At 37.1% G+C, this 10,186-nt stretch overlaps 1 protein-coding gene across 2 annotated transcripts; it reads right to left on the bottom strand.

Moving 5' to 3' along the window:
• Positions 1-3,272: 3,272 nt before the first annotated feature.
• Positions 3,273-9,252, bottom strand: LOC306855915 (E3 ubiquitin-protein ligase rififylin-like). 2 transcript variants are annotated; one of them, XM_079394872.1, is made up of 6 exons: positions 9,111-9,252; positions 7,887-8,053; positions 6,637-7,062; positions 6,342-6,552; positions 4,710-4,733; positions 3,273-4,596 (listed from the first exon to the last, which is right to left on the bottom strand). In XM_079394872.1, exons 3-6 carry the CDS (start codon positions 7,009-7,011, stop codon positions 4,412-4,414), a joined length of 795 nt encoding a protein of 264 aa, XP_079250998.1. In that variant the 5' UTR covers positions 7,012-7,062; positions 7,887-8,053; positions 9,111-9,252; the 3' UTR covers positions 3,273-4,411. The 2 variants fall into 2 exon arrangements, with proteins under 2 accessions (XP_079250998.1, XP_079250997.1); XM_079394871.1 differs by lacking the exons at positions 7,887-8,053; positions 9,111-9,252 and adding an exon at positions 7,136-7,250 and having other exon boundaries at positions 4,325-4,596.
• Positions 9,253-10,186: the final 934 nt, after the last annotated feature.

A 10,186-nucleotide genomic window follows, 5' to 3' on the forward strand; every position in this document is an offset into this window, starting at 1 on the left:
AAGATTTTAAATGAAAACATTCCTATATAACCACAATTATGATACATTCGTAAACTTGCAATTTTAATCAAACTTTTTTAATAATTAAAACATCGTATCTCAATAAGTGTGAGCCTTCAAGTTTAAAAATGAGAGATTTCAAGAAAAAATTAGTTATGATTGGCTTTATCACTCCATGAAAACTTTTTATTAGGTTAACACACTTTATCATACAACAATAAATGTAGGCAGTAATGAGCACCTTGTGACTAACACTGACTTGTTAGTAATACTAGTAATGGTGGAGAACTAGCCACCAGTGTAATAAAAGAAAGAATGTACTGAAGTAAAAGCCAAGCCAGAAAAGGTTTCTTGGCAGTTTGGAAGTATTGGTTCTGCCTAAGATATGGCGTCAAGACCCAAAGCATGAGATAGTGAAATGGTTTGTTATCTCTAAGTGCACAGAGCTTGGAAAATAGCACCTACTCACTAAACAAGTACCAATACTGGTAGAGTGCGTAACAATTTAAAGGAATACTTCATCCAAAAATGAAAATATGCAGAAAATGTATTTATCCTCTGGCCATGCAAGATGTAGATGAATTTGTTTCATTAAAGAAACAGATTTGGAGAAAATTTATCATTACATCACTTGCTCACCACTGGATCCTCTGCAGTGAATGGGTGCCGTCAGAATGAGAGTTCAAACAGCTGATAAAAACATAATAATTCACAACACAACTCCAGTCGCTCAGTTAAAATCTTGTGAAGAAAAGTCACGTGTTTGTAAGAAACAAATTGATCATTAAATTGTTTTAACTGTAAACCATTGCTTCTGGTCAAAATATCCATAGTCCATAATCCATAATAATGCTTCCTCAAGTGAAACAGTCCATCCCCTGTTGTCCTCTCACATCAAAATCCACCAACATATTTGTTTAATAACTCTTTTGGACTGATTTTGCTTGTAAATGGTGTTTGATCTAAATTCTTTATACTTTTTTTTTAGGGAAGAAAGCAATATGATGGCTTGAGGACTTGTATTTTAGTGGGAAGCCATGGTTTAAGGTTAAAACAAATGAACGATAGATTTGTTACTAACAAATGTGCAGCTTTTTACAAAATGTTAATTGACGGACTGGGATTGTGTGGATTATTGTATTGTTTTTATCAGCTGTTTGGACTCATTCTGACGGCACCCATTCACTGCAGAGGATCCATTGGTGAGCAAGTGATAATTTCTCCAAGTAGGTTTTTCTGATTAAGAAATCAATTCATCTACATCTTGAATGGCCTAAGGGTCAGGACATTTTCATTTTTGGGTGAACTATTTCTTTAACCAAGAGTGGAATGACCCCAGAAGTGGTCACTTTTTAGAGGTGATCTGCAATGGTGAACTATTGTACAGACTTAAACACAGAAACAACATGAAAATCAGTGCTCCAAATAAAAATTAAATTCAACCATCTTACCCTGTTTTCACATCCCCAGACCTGCCAACCTTTGAATTTTCTTTTGAGTAGGGGGGTATATATATATATATATGATATATCCTCATATTTTGTGAGGAACTGCTGTGAGGCATGGACTCTTTTTGGTTTCTTTTTAGGTCTGCTGCTCTCTCTCTCTGTTTTTTTTAGCTGCAAGTCATGAACACACACACACACTTTTCTGTCACCGAGCACATAACTTTACACTACTTTGCCATCTTAAATGCCAGGTGAATAGGCAAACTAGCTTGAAAATTATGTAGTGTTAGGATAGCGTTATTCATGTTAGATATTTCCCAAAGGTCTGCATTCAGCCACATATAGTGAAGTGACATTCAGCCAAGTATGGTGACCCATACTCGGAATTCGTGCTCTGCATTTAACCCATCCAACGTGCACACACACAGCAGTGAACACACACACACCGTGAACACACACCCGTAGCAGTGGGCAGCCATTTTATGCTGCGGCGCCCAGGGAGCAGTTGGGGGTTCGGTGCCTTGCTCAAGGGCACCTCAGTCGTGGTATTGAGGGTGGAGAGAGCGCTGGACATTCACTCCCCCCACCTACAATTCCTGCCGGCCGGAGACTCGAACCCGCAACCTTTGGATTACAAGTCCAGCTCTCTAACCATTACTCTCTAACCATTAGGCCACGACTTCCCCTGTGAAACATATGACAGCTGCATGATTCTGGATAAATTGAGAATCACGATTTTTTTTGTCTCAAACAGAGATCGCGATTCTCCCACGAAACAAAATAATGTGTGACAAACTATTATTGCTGCAGTCTATTTAAAAGTGTTTAATTTAAACGAATTATTAAACATTTAAATTAATATGTATTTATAATATATTTAGTTCATATTAAAATTATGAAAAAGTGGTGTGAATGAATGATTTAATGTCTCACTCAAATACGTCACTTGTTTCTTTACTGGATGAATCAGCCTTTTTAAACGAGTCTCTTGATTCAATCACAAATACATTTTTGAAGTCACTTCTCTGCACCTAGTGGCGAAACAATGCAATCGACACAAACGTTATTTGAAGCGCCAGTTAACTTTCAAAAGGTCTATTTTGATCGCTACCATAAACAGCAGTGTTTATATCTGAACTATTAACTTATGAATGACTGTAATACAGAAATAATACTGTGTAGTTGAAAAGGCTGTTTGTGAAGCTGTTACCCAAACACGGTAACTCTCTGCTCTGTCAGCAGCTGAACACAGATGTGAATGTTCCGGTAAGACTTTTTTAAAGGTTTATTAGACACGGGCGAAGCTCTAGTGCAAATATATCAGTATTTATCCAAGTACGTGCACTTTTTTGGACTAAAAGCCCTAATATTAGGACGCTGTTCAGTGAGTGCAGCTATATGAACACAAATAAACCGCAGCAGATCTGACTGAATATGAATGTGTCTAGAATATCAATGCGATCACGTCGAGTCCAGAAGATAAAGTTAACTCAGCTCAATATTTTAACTTTCCACATCCACCCCAACCCGTTTACCTTAGTTGTAAGTATACCGTGTGTACTGTCCTCTTTTAAGAAATCAGACGGCGGGAGTAAAATAAAAGGTACGAGACCGAGCAGGATTTTGTTTTGCTGTCTATTTCAAGCGGCAACCTCCTGCTCCCTCTAGTGAAACCAACACGGAAGTGATTAAAACTGCAATTCATCGACTAGCCGCTGGAGGCTGGCTCCAAAAGGGAGTCAATCACATTGACTCTCCATGTTAAAATGCCCAACTTTACAGTAGAAAAAAACATGTTTACAGCCTGGTACAAAAATTTATTTTGGTCTATATAGCTAATTTTGCCCTTCGTGACAACTGTGAGGGGGGTGAATTTTTTTATAACTCATCCATTTAAATTATATTAAGCCTTAAACTTCTGCATAATTAAGGGCGTGGCCACTTGAGTGACAGGTTGATTGACGTTGCTGTCTCTATCTGCTGTCTGTTAGCCGTCACGTTACCTCAGTTATTTGAAGTTTTGTTGTGTAGTTTCAGGTTAATTTACCTTGAGTAAGCTGGAAAGCTCTGGAAAAGTTCAAAAATCAACCGCCAATACGTCGACGAGGTAGGCGGGCGTGGTTTCAGCAACCAGGCACCTCAGTTCCGCCCACGTCCCGCCTCATTGCCCATTTTGGATCATCCGGGAGTGACGCGCGGTGACGCGTTGCCAAGATGGCGGCGGTCGGCTCCGCCCACTTTAGGCTTCAAAAACGCTCTTCAGAAACCTACGAGTGACGTCACGGACACTACGTCCATTTTTTTTTTACAGTCTATGGTCTATTTGTAGTCTATTTTTAATGGCATTTGTCAATCATCCCACTTGCTAGATGGGGAATGAACTCAGCGCTTCTGATTGGTCGAAGTGCTCTTTCATTGCTGTTGCTTGATTGGTTTGTGCTGCACAAAGGCGTCACCAGGTTTTTGCGTAGTTTAAAGTGACCAATCATACTTGTGTACTTTGAGGTCAAAATGCGTGCCCACTACGCAAAATGGTTACAGGTTGGCAGGTCTGCATCTCAGACATTTCAAGTGTATTCCACCCATTTAAATGTGTTCTTTATACAGACAGACACACGTCGTGACGTCTTAACCTCTAATAAACATTTATCATTGATGCAACTTTTTCCATTAAACCTTGTTTGCTTATTATATACTTATTATCAGCAATGCAAATGTTGTAGGATGGATATAAAGAAAAAATCTTAATAATTAAAAAAAAGTGCAAAAATCAACAAATAAATTTAACACAACTTTGAAGCCATACCTTAACACTGTTGCGATGAAAAAACAAATAAGTGCACATTTAATCATGTAAACTTATAAACAAAGCAGCAAAATGGAGCATTATCACAAACATGTTGAGAAAATGTGTGAAAAAGCAACAACCTGTAGGGGACAGTCTGTCTCTTTGCACTCGAATTTCACGATCTGAAGACGTGCACGGCTCGAACCACGTACTGCCGGCAGATGGGACACTCGTTCATGCGTTTCCCACACTTGCTGCATGTGACCATGTGGCCGCACTCCAGCAGAACGCAATCAATGGGGGAGTCCATGCAGATCTTGCACAGGTTCTCCTCCTGGCCACTGGGCTCAGCAGGATCATCTGGAAGAGTGGTGAGATTCAATTATCAGACTCAAATTCAAGAATTGTCTTACTTTAAAATAGTTTTTATATAGCATTTTGGGGCTAATCGCCATGGCATTTATAAAACATACCTGCTTCTGTTGTTGTATTTGAAACTGAAAGTAAAAGAAAGTGCAAAAATGTCAATTACAGTAAAACTTATACACTATGATGATTAAAGTTACAATACCATTCAAAAGGTTGGGATCGGTAAGAATTTTTATTATTTTAAGGTTTCTTATGCTCACAAAGGCTGCGCTTATTTTCATCAAAAATACAATTCAATATTTTTACAAATTAAAACAACAGTTTTCTATTTACTTTTTACTTTAAATGTAATTTATTCCTGTCATGGCAAATGGCATTTTCAGCAGCCATTATTCCAGTCTTCAGTGTCATGCCATGATCTATTTTATGATACATTTTTAAACAGAAAGTTTAAAAGAAGATAATTTATTTTGAATTGTAATCTTGTAGCATTATACACTACCAGTAATATTATGCCAGTAAGACAGTAAGATTTTTAAGGTTTTTTAAAGAATTCTCTTCTGCTCACCAAGCCTGCATTTGTTTATCTAAAATACAGCAAAAGCAGTAATATTGTGAAATATTTTTACTATTTAAAATAACTTCAATCTATTTGAATATATTTTAAAATGTGATTTATTAATGTGATCAAAGCTAAATTTTCTCCATCATTACTCCAGTCTTCAGTGTCACATGATCCTTCAGTAATCATTCTAATATGCTGATTTGCAGAAAGACATTCATAATGTTACAAAATATTTCTATTTCAGATAAATGCTGTTCTTCTGAACTTTCTATGCATCTAAGAAACCTTAAAAAATTGGGGGTGGTGATGGCGCAGTGGATAAGACACATGCCTTTGGTGTGAGAGACCTGGGTTCGAATCCACTGTGAGACACCAATGTGTCCCTGAGCAAGACACTTAACCCCTAGTTGCTTCAGAGGCGTGCGACCTCTGACATATATAGCAATTGTAAGTCGCTTTGGATAAAAGCGTCAGCTAAAAGAATAAATGTAAATTCTACTCAATTGTTTAAAACATAATAATAATAAATGTTTTTTGAGCGGAAAATCTGAATGTTAGAATGATTTCTAAAGGATCATGTGACTGGAGTAATGATGCTAAAATTCAGATTTAAAATCACAGGAATAAATTACATTTGAAAATATTTTCAAATAGAAAGCAGTTATTTTAAATAGTAAAAATATTTCACAATATTACTGCTTTTGCTGTATTTTGGATCAAATGAATGCAGGCTTGGTGAGCAGAAGAGGATTCTTTAAAAAAAAACCATAAAATATCTTATTGTCCAAAAACTTTTGACTGGTAGTGTAAATGTCTTTACTATCAATTTTGATCAAATGCTGAATAGAATAATTAATTATTAGTAAAAGTATTAAGCATCAATAATAATAAAAAAATCTCACTGAACTTAGTAGTGTATATAAGATAATATTTTTTGAACATTTATTGCAATCTGATGCTGTCATTTTAGCTGTCCATTTAAATACTTTGTTTTTTGTAAGAATATTTCTACTTGTTTGAAAAACAAAACACCTCACATGCTAAATAATAACCAACAATATTTTCGTAAAATAATCAAAACTGCAATTTTTACGTTACTAGTGCAAATCTTTAAGCGCTAGGCAACACTACCACTATTATGGTTTCACAGTGTTCATGCAGAAAGACGTACCAAGGTTGTGAAGGTCTTTCTGATCATTAAAGAGGTGGGTGACCTTCTCCATTAGTTCCCATTTCTCACAGCAGCCCTGGTAGTTCACAAAGTTACGTCCCAGAATCTCCTTCAGCTGCCGCACGCTGAGGCCTTCGATGTCCTCCACCCTGCTCAGGTCAGACAGAGAGGCTCTTCTGCTGTTCACCAGCGTCTCCTCACTGTCTGTGGACTAAGTGAAGCACAGATAAAACACAATTATATCTGGACAGGAGGCTTCTATTATATACAAAAACACAGCATGTTTTATCCATACCTCTTCATCATCATCCTCATCATCTTCTTCACCCTCTTCATCTTCTCCATCTCTATCTCCATCTTCTTCTTCCTCCTCCTCTTCACCCTCTTCATCCTCGTCCTCATCATCCTCCTCCTCCGTGAGGGCTTCAGATTCTGCGAGAGGATGGGAAGGCAGAGGAGACGCAGAGGCGCTGCCGCTACTCCTGGGAGTTTGTTGAGCAAGCACCAGCTCCACCAGCTCCTCCTTCTCTCTGCACATCTGCGTGGGGGTTTCGTGCAGGTGGAGATAGTCACGGAGGTCCTTCACCTTCAGCCTCATCAACTCTGCCCGTTCAAAGAGGGTGCAGTGGAGCCGCTGACAGGTGTGGCACATCTGCGGCCGGAGGTCCATCTGCACCAAGCAGCGGCTGCAGAAGTTGTTTTTGCAGTCCACGCAGACATGCTATGAAATGGACTGAAATCAGCAAAAACGCTCAAATCCAATTAGAAGAATTTATCTGTCATTAATTACTTACCCACATGTCGTTCCAAACCCGTAAGATCTTCGTTCATCTTCGGAACACAATTTAAGATATTTTTGATTAAATCTGAGAGCTTTCTGACCCTCCGTAGACAGCAACGCAACTGAAATGTTCCTAGTCCCAGAAACGCAGCAAGGCCATTGGTAAAACTGTCCATGTGACATCAGTGGCTCAACTTCAATTTTGCAAAGCTACGAGAATACTTTTTGTGCCCAAAGAAAACAAAAATAACATAATTTATTCAACAATTCTTCTTCCCGAGTTACCATCTTCCTTAATCAGCGCTGTTTACGTTCAGGAGGAAATGTGTGCATGCTGAATGTAAACAACGCTGATTACATTGATTACATTCTGGGGTAGCGACACATGCGTCGTGGACCGTGGTACGCTCCAAAATGGCGGAAGACAGTAACTTGGGGAGGAGAATTGTTGAATAAATGATGTTATTTTTGTTTTCTTACTCGTAGCTTCGCAAAATTGAAATTGAAACACTGATGTCACATGGACTGTTTTACCGATGTCTATGCTACGTTTCTGGGACTGGGAACATTGCAGTCGTGTTGCTGTCTATGCAGGGTCAGAGAGCTCTCAGATTTAATCAAAAATATCGTAATTTAGGTTCCGAAAATGAACAAAGGTGGAACAACATGAGGGTGAGTAACTAATGACAGAATTTTCATTTTGGGGTGAACTATCCCTTTAACAGCAGAATTGGAGTAGATGTAACCTGATTTACAGTTCTTACGGTGTCAAACTGGCCTCCGCAGGCCTTGCACAAGTGTTCGGGTGGTGCTGGAAGGGGGCTGGGGCCCGAGTTTGCGTAGGCCTGGTGCCATGAGCTGCCGTTTTCTTCCACGGTGGCGGTGATGTCCACACAGAGCAAGCTATAACATAAGGTCTGCACAACCCATCCTGCTCATACAATAAAGTATTAGTTATTCTAAGATTAGATTATTTATTCTGTGAGTCAATATTCCCCAAAAGCAAGCAAAACTCTATCATTCTATGATGAGGGATTTGAAGAAGTGACCCAATTAAATTAAGTTTTATATAAGAAACACTTCAATACTGATAAGCCAGCCTAACTTATAAAATAACTGCAGATCAAATCACACAAATATAAATTACAGGCAGTGTTAAAATTTCTGGTTCATATTATAGTCAATCTAATATTTTTTTCCAGAAAGTCTATAACATTTGTGACACTCTTTTTTAGCATTTTAATAGGGTTATATTAATTCTGTCTTATTACATAATGTATTAATATTTTGCTTTTATTTTTATATCTTCAGTTTGTAAATGTTAAATTCTAAGTAATTTTGGTATCTTCTGCCATTTTTATTTACTTGCTATCTATCTATCTATCTATCTATCTATCTATCTATCTATCTATCTATCTATCTATCTATCTATCTATCTATCTATCTATCTATCATACATTTATTTTAATTCTGTTTTATTTTTTTATTTGAGTTTTTCATCTATTTTTCATCTAATATATATATATATTTTTTTTCAACTTTATTTCAATTAACCAAAATAAATTTTTCATTGTTGTTTAATTAAAAAAAAAAACATTACTGTTATTAACAGAGTTGATATTTGAAAACAAAACAAGTGTTTTAGATGGTACGTGGGCCTGTTAGAATAATTTACCATAATCAAGGATGATCAAAATAAAGTAAAAATGACAGTTCACTTTGGCCCTGCGGGTTTTCCAAAGAAGTAAGTTAACGGTAAGGTGCAGTAGTACTGCGATTGCTCTATTGGGCATTATTGTGATCCAGTAAGACATTTACATGTATGCATGAACCCAGAGAGCTGCCTACCAAGATTGCTTTGCTATGACGGACGCTTATGATGTCCAAAAATGCTGTCCAGATAGGCAGAACACTGGGTTTTGAGACACAGCCATAGACTGTCTCTTGCAGAATATAATTAAGGTAACTGAATGCATATGAGATCTTACCCAAAATATCCGTTGCAACGTCCTATTACAGCCATAAAATATGTGTTTAATCGGGAACGCATAAACGATAAAATACTAAATGAACGAAAACGTTCTGTACAGAAATATAATTGAATCGCTCTGCAGTTCCCTTGACTAAAGCAAAGAAGAATGACGTCAGAACGTCTAATCACGCGAGAAAAACCGGCGCCTGCCTAAACTAGGGTTTCTTCCAGTGTTGCCATGTCCGCTTATTTTGATTAATTTTCATAAAAAAAACCTTCTCTAAACCTGTTTTAAATAACATGAGCATAACATTTCAATTTAAATTTTAAAATTGGTATTAATGCACTTTACCTCATTGTAAAGTGTCAGTGGGTACTGTAAACACACCACAAGAAATCTAAGCAGCATACACTGGAAGAGAATTAATATGTACTTGTGTGTGTACACACATATTGTGTTTCCATGTTTTATGAGGACATTCCATAGGCGTAATGGTTTTATACTGTACAGACTGTATTTTCTATCGCCCTACACCTAAACCTACCCCTCATAGGAAACTTTCTGCATTTTTAGATTTTCACAAAATTTAATTCTGTATGATTTATAGCTTGTTTCCTCATGGAGACCTAAAAATTTCCTATTACTATCCTTGTGGGTACATTTGGTCAGACATCTATCTATCTATCTATCTATCTATCTATCTATCTATCTATCTATCTATCTATCTATCTATCTATCTATCTATCTATCTATCTATCTATCTATCTATCTATCTATCTATCTATCTATCTATCTATCTATCTATCCATCCATCCATCCATCTCATCTATCCATCTATCCATTAATCTATCAGTCTATCTATCAGTCTATCTATCTATCTATCTATCTATCTATCTATCTATCTATCTATCTATCTATCTATCTATCTATCTATCTATCTATCTATCTATCTATCTATCTATCTACGGATAGAAATTAAATATAGATGGATGGATGGATAGATGAATGGATAGATAGATATACACTCACCTAAAGGATTATTAGGAACACCATACTAATACTGTGTTTGACCCCCTTTCGCCTTCAGAACT

The sequence above is a fragment of the Barbus barbus genome (genome assembly GCF_936440315.1).
Source record: "Barbus barbus genome assembly, chromosome: 36".
Classification (NCBI taxonomy): Eukaryota; Metazoa; Chordata; class Actinopteri; order Cypriniformes; family Cyprinidae; genus Barbus; species Barbus barbus.

Coding starts and splice junctions, on each gene's coding strand:
- LOC306855915 (XM_079394871.1), bottom strand. Junction 6,553..6,636: donor ATGAGGATGATGATGAAGAG/GTATGGATAAAA, acceptor TGCTTCACTTAG/TCCACAGACAGTGAGGAGAC. Junction 4,734..6,341: donor GAAAGACCTTCACAACCTTG/GTACGTCTTTCT, acceptor TTTTACTTTCAG/TTTCAAATACAACAACAGAA.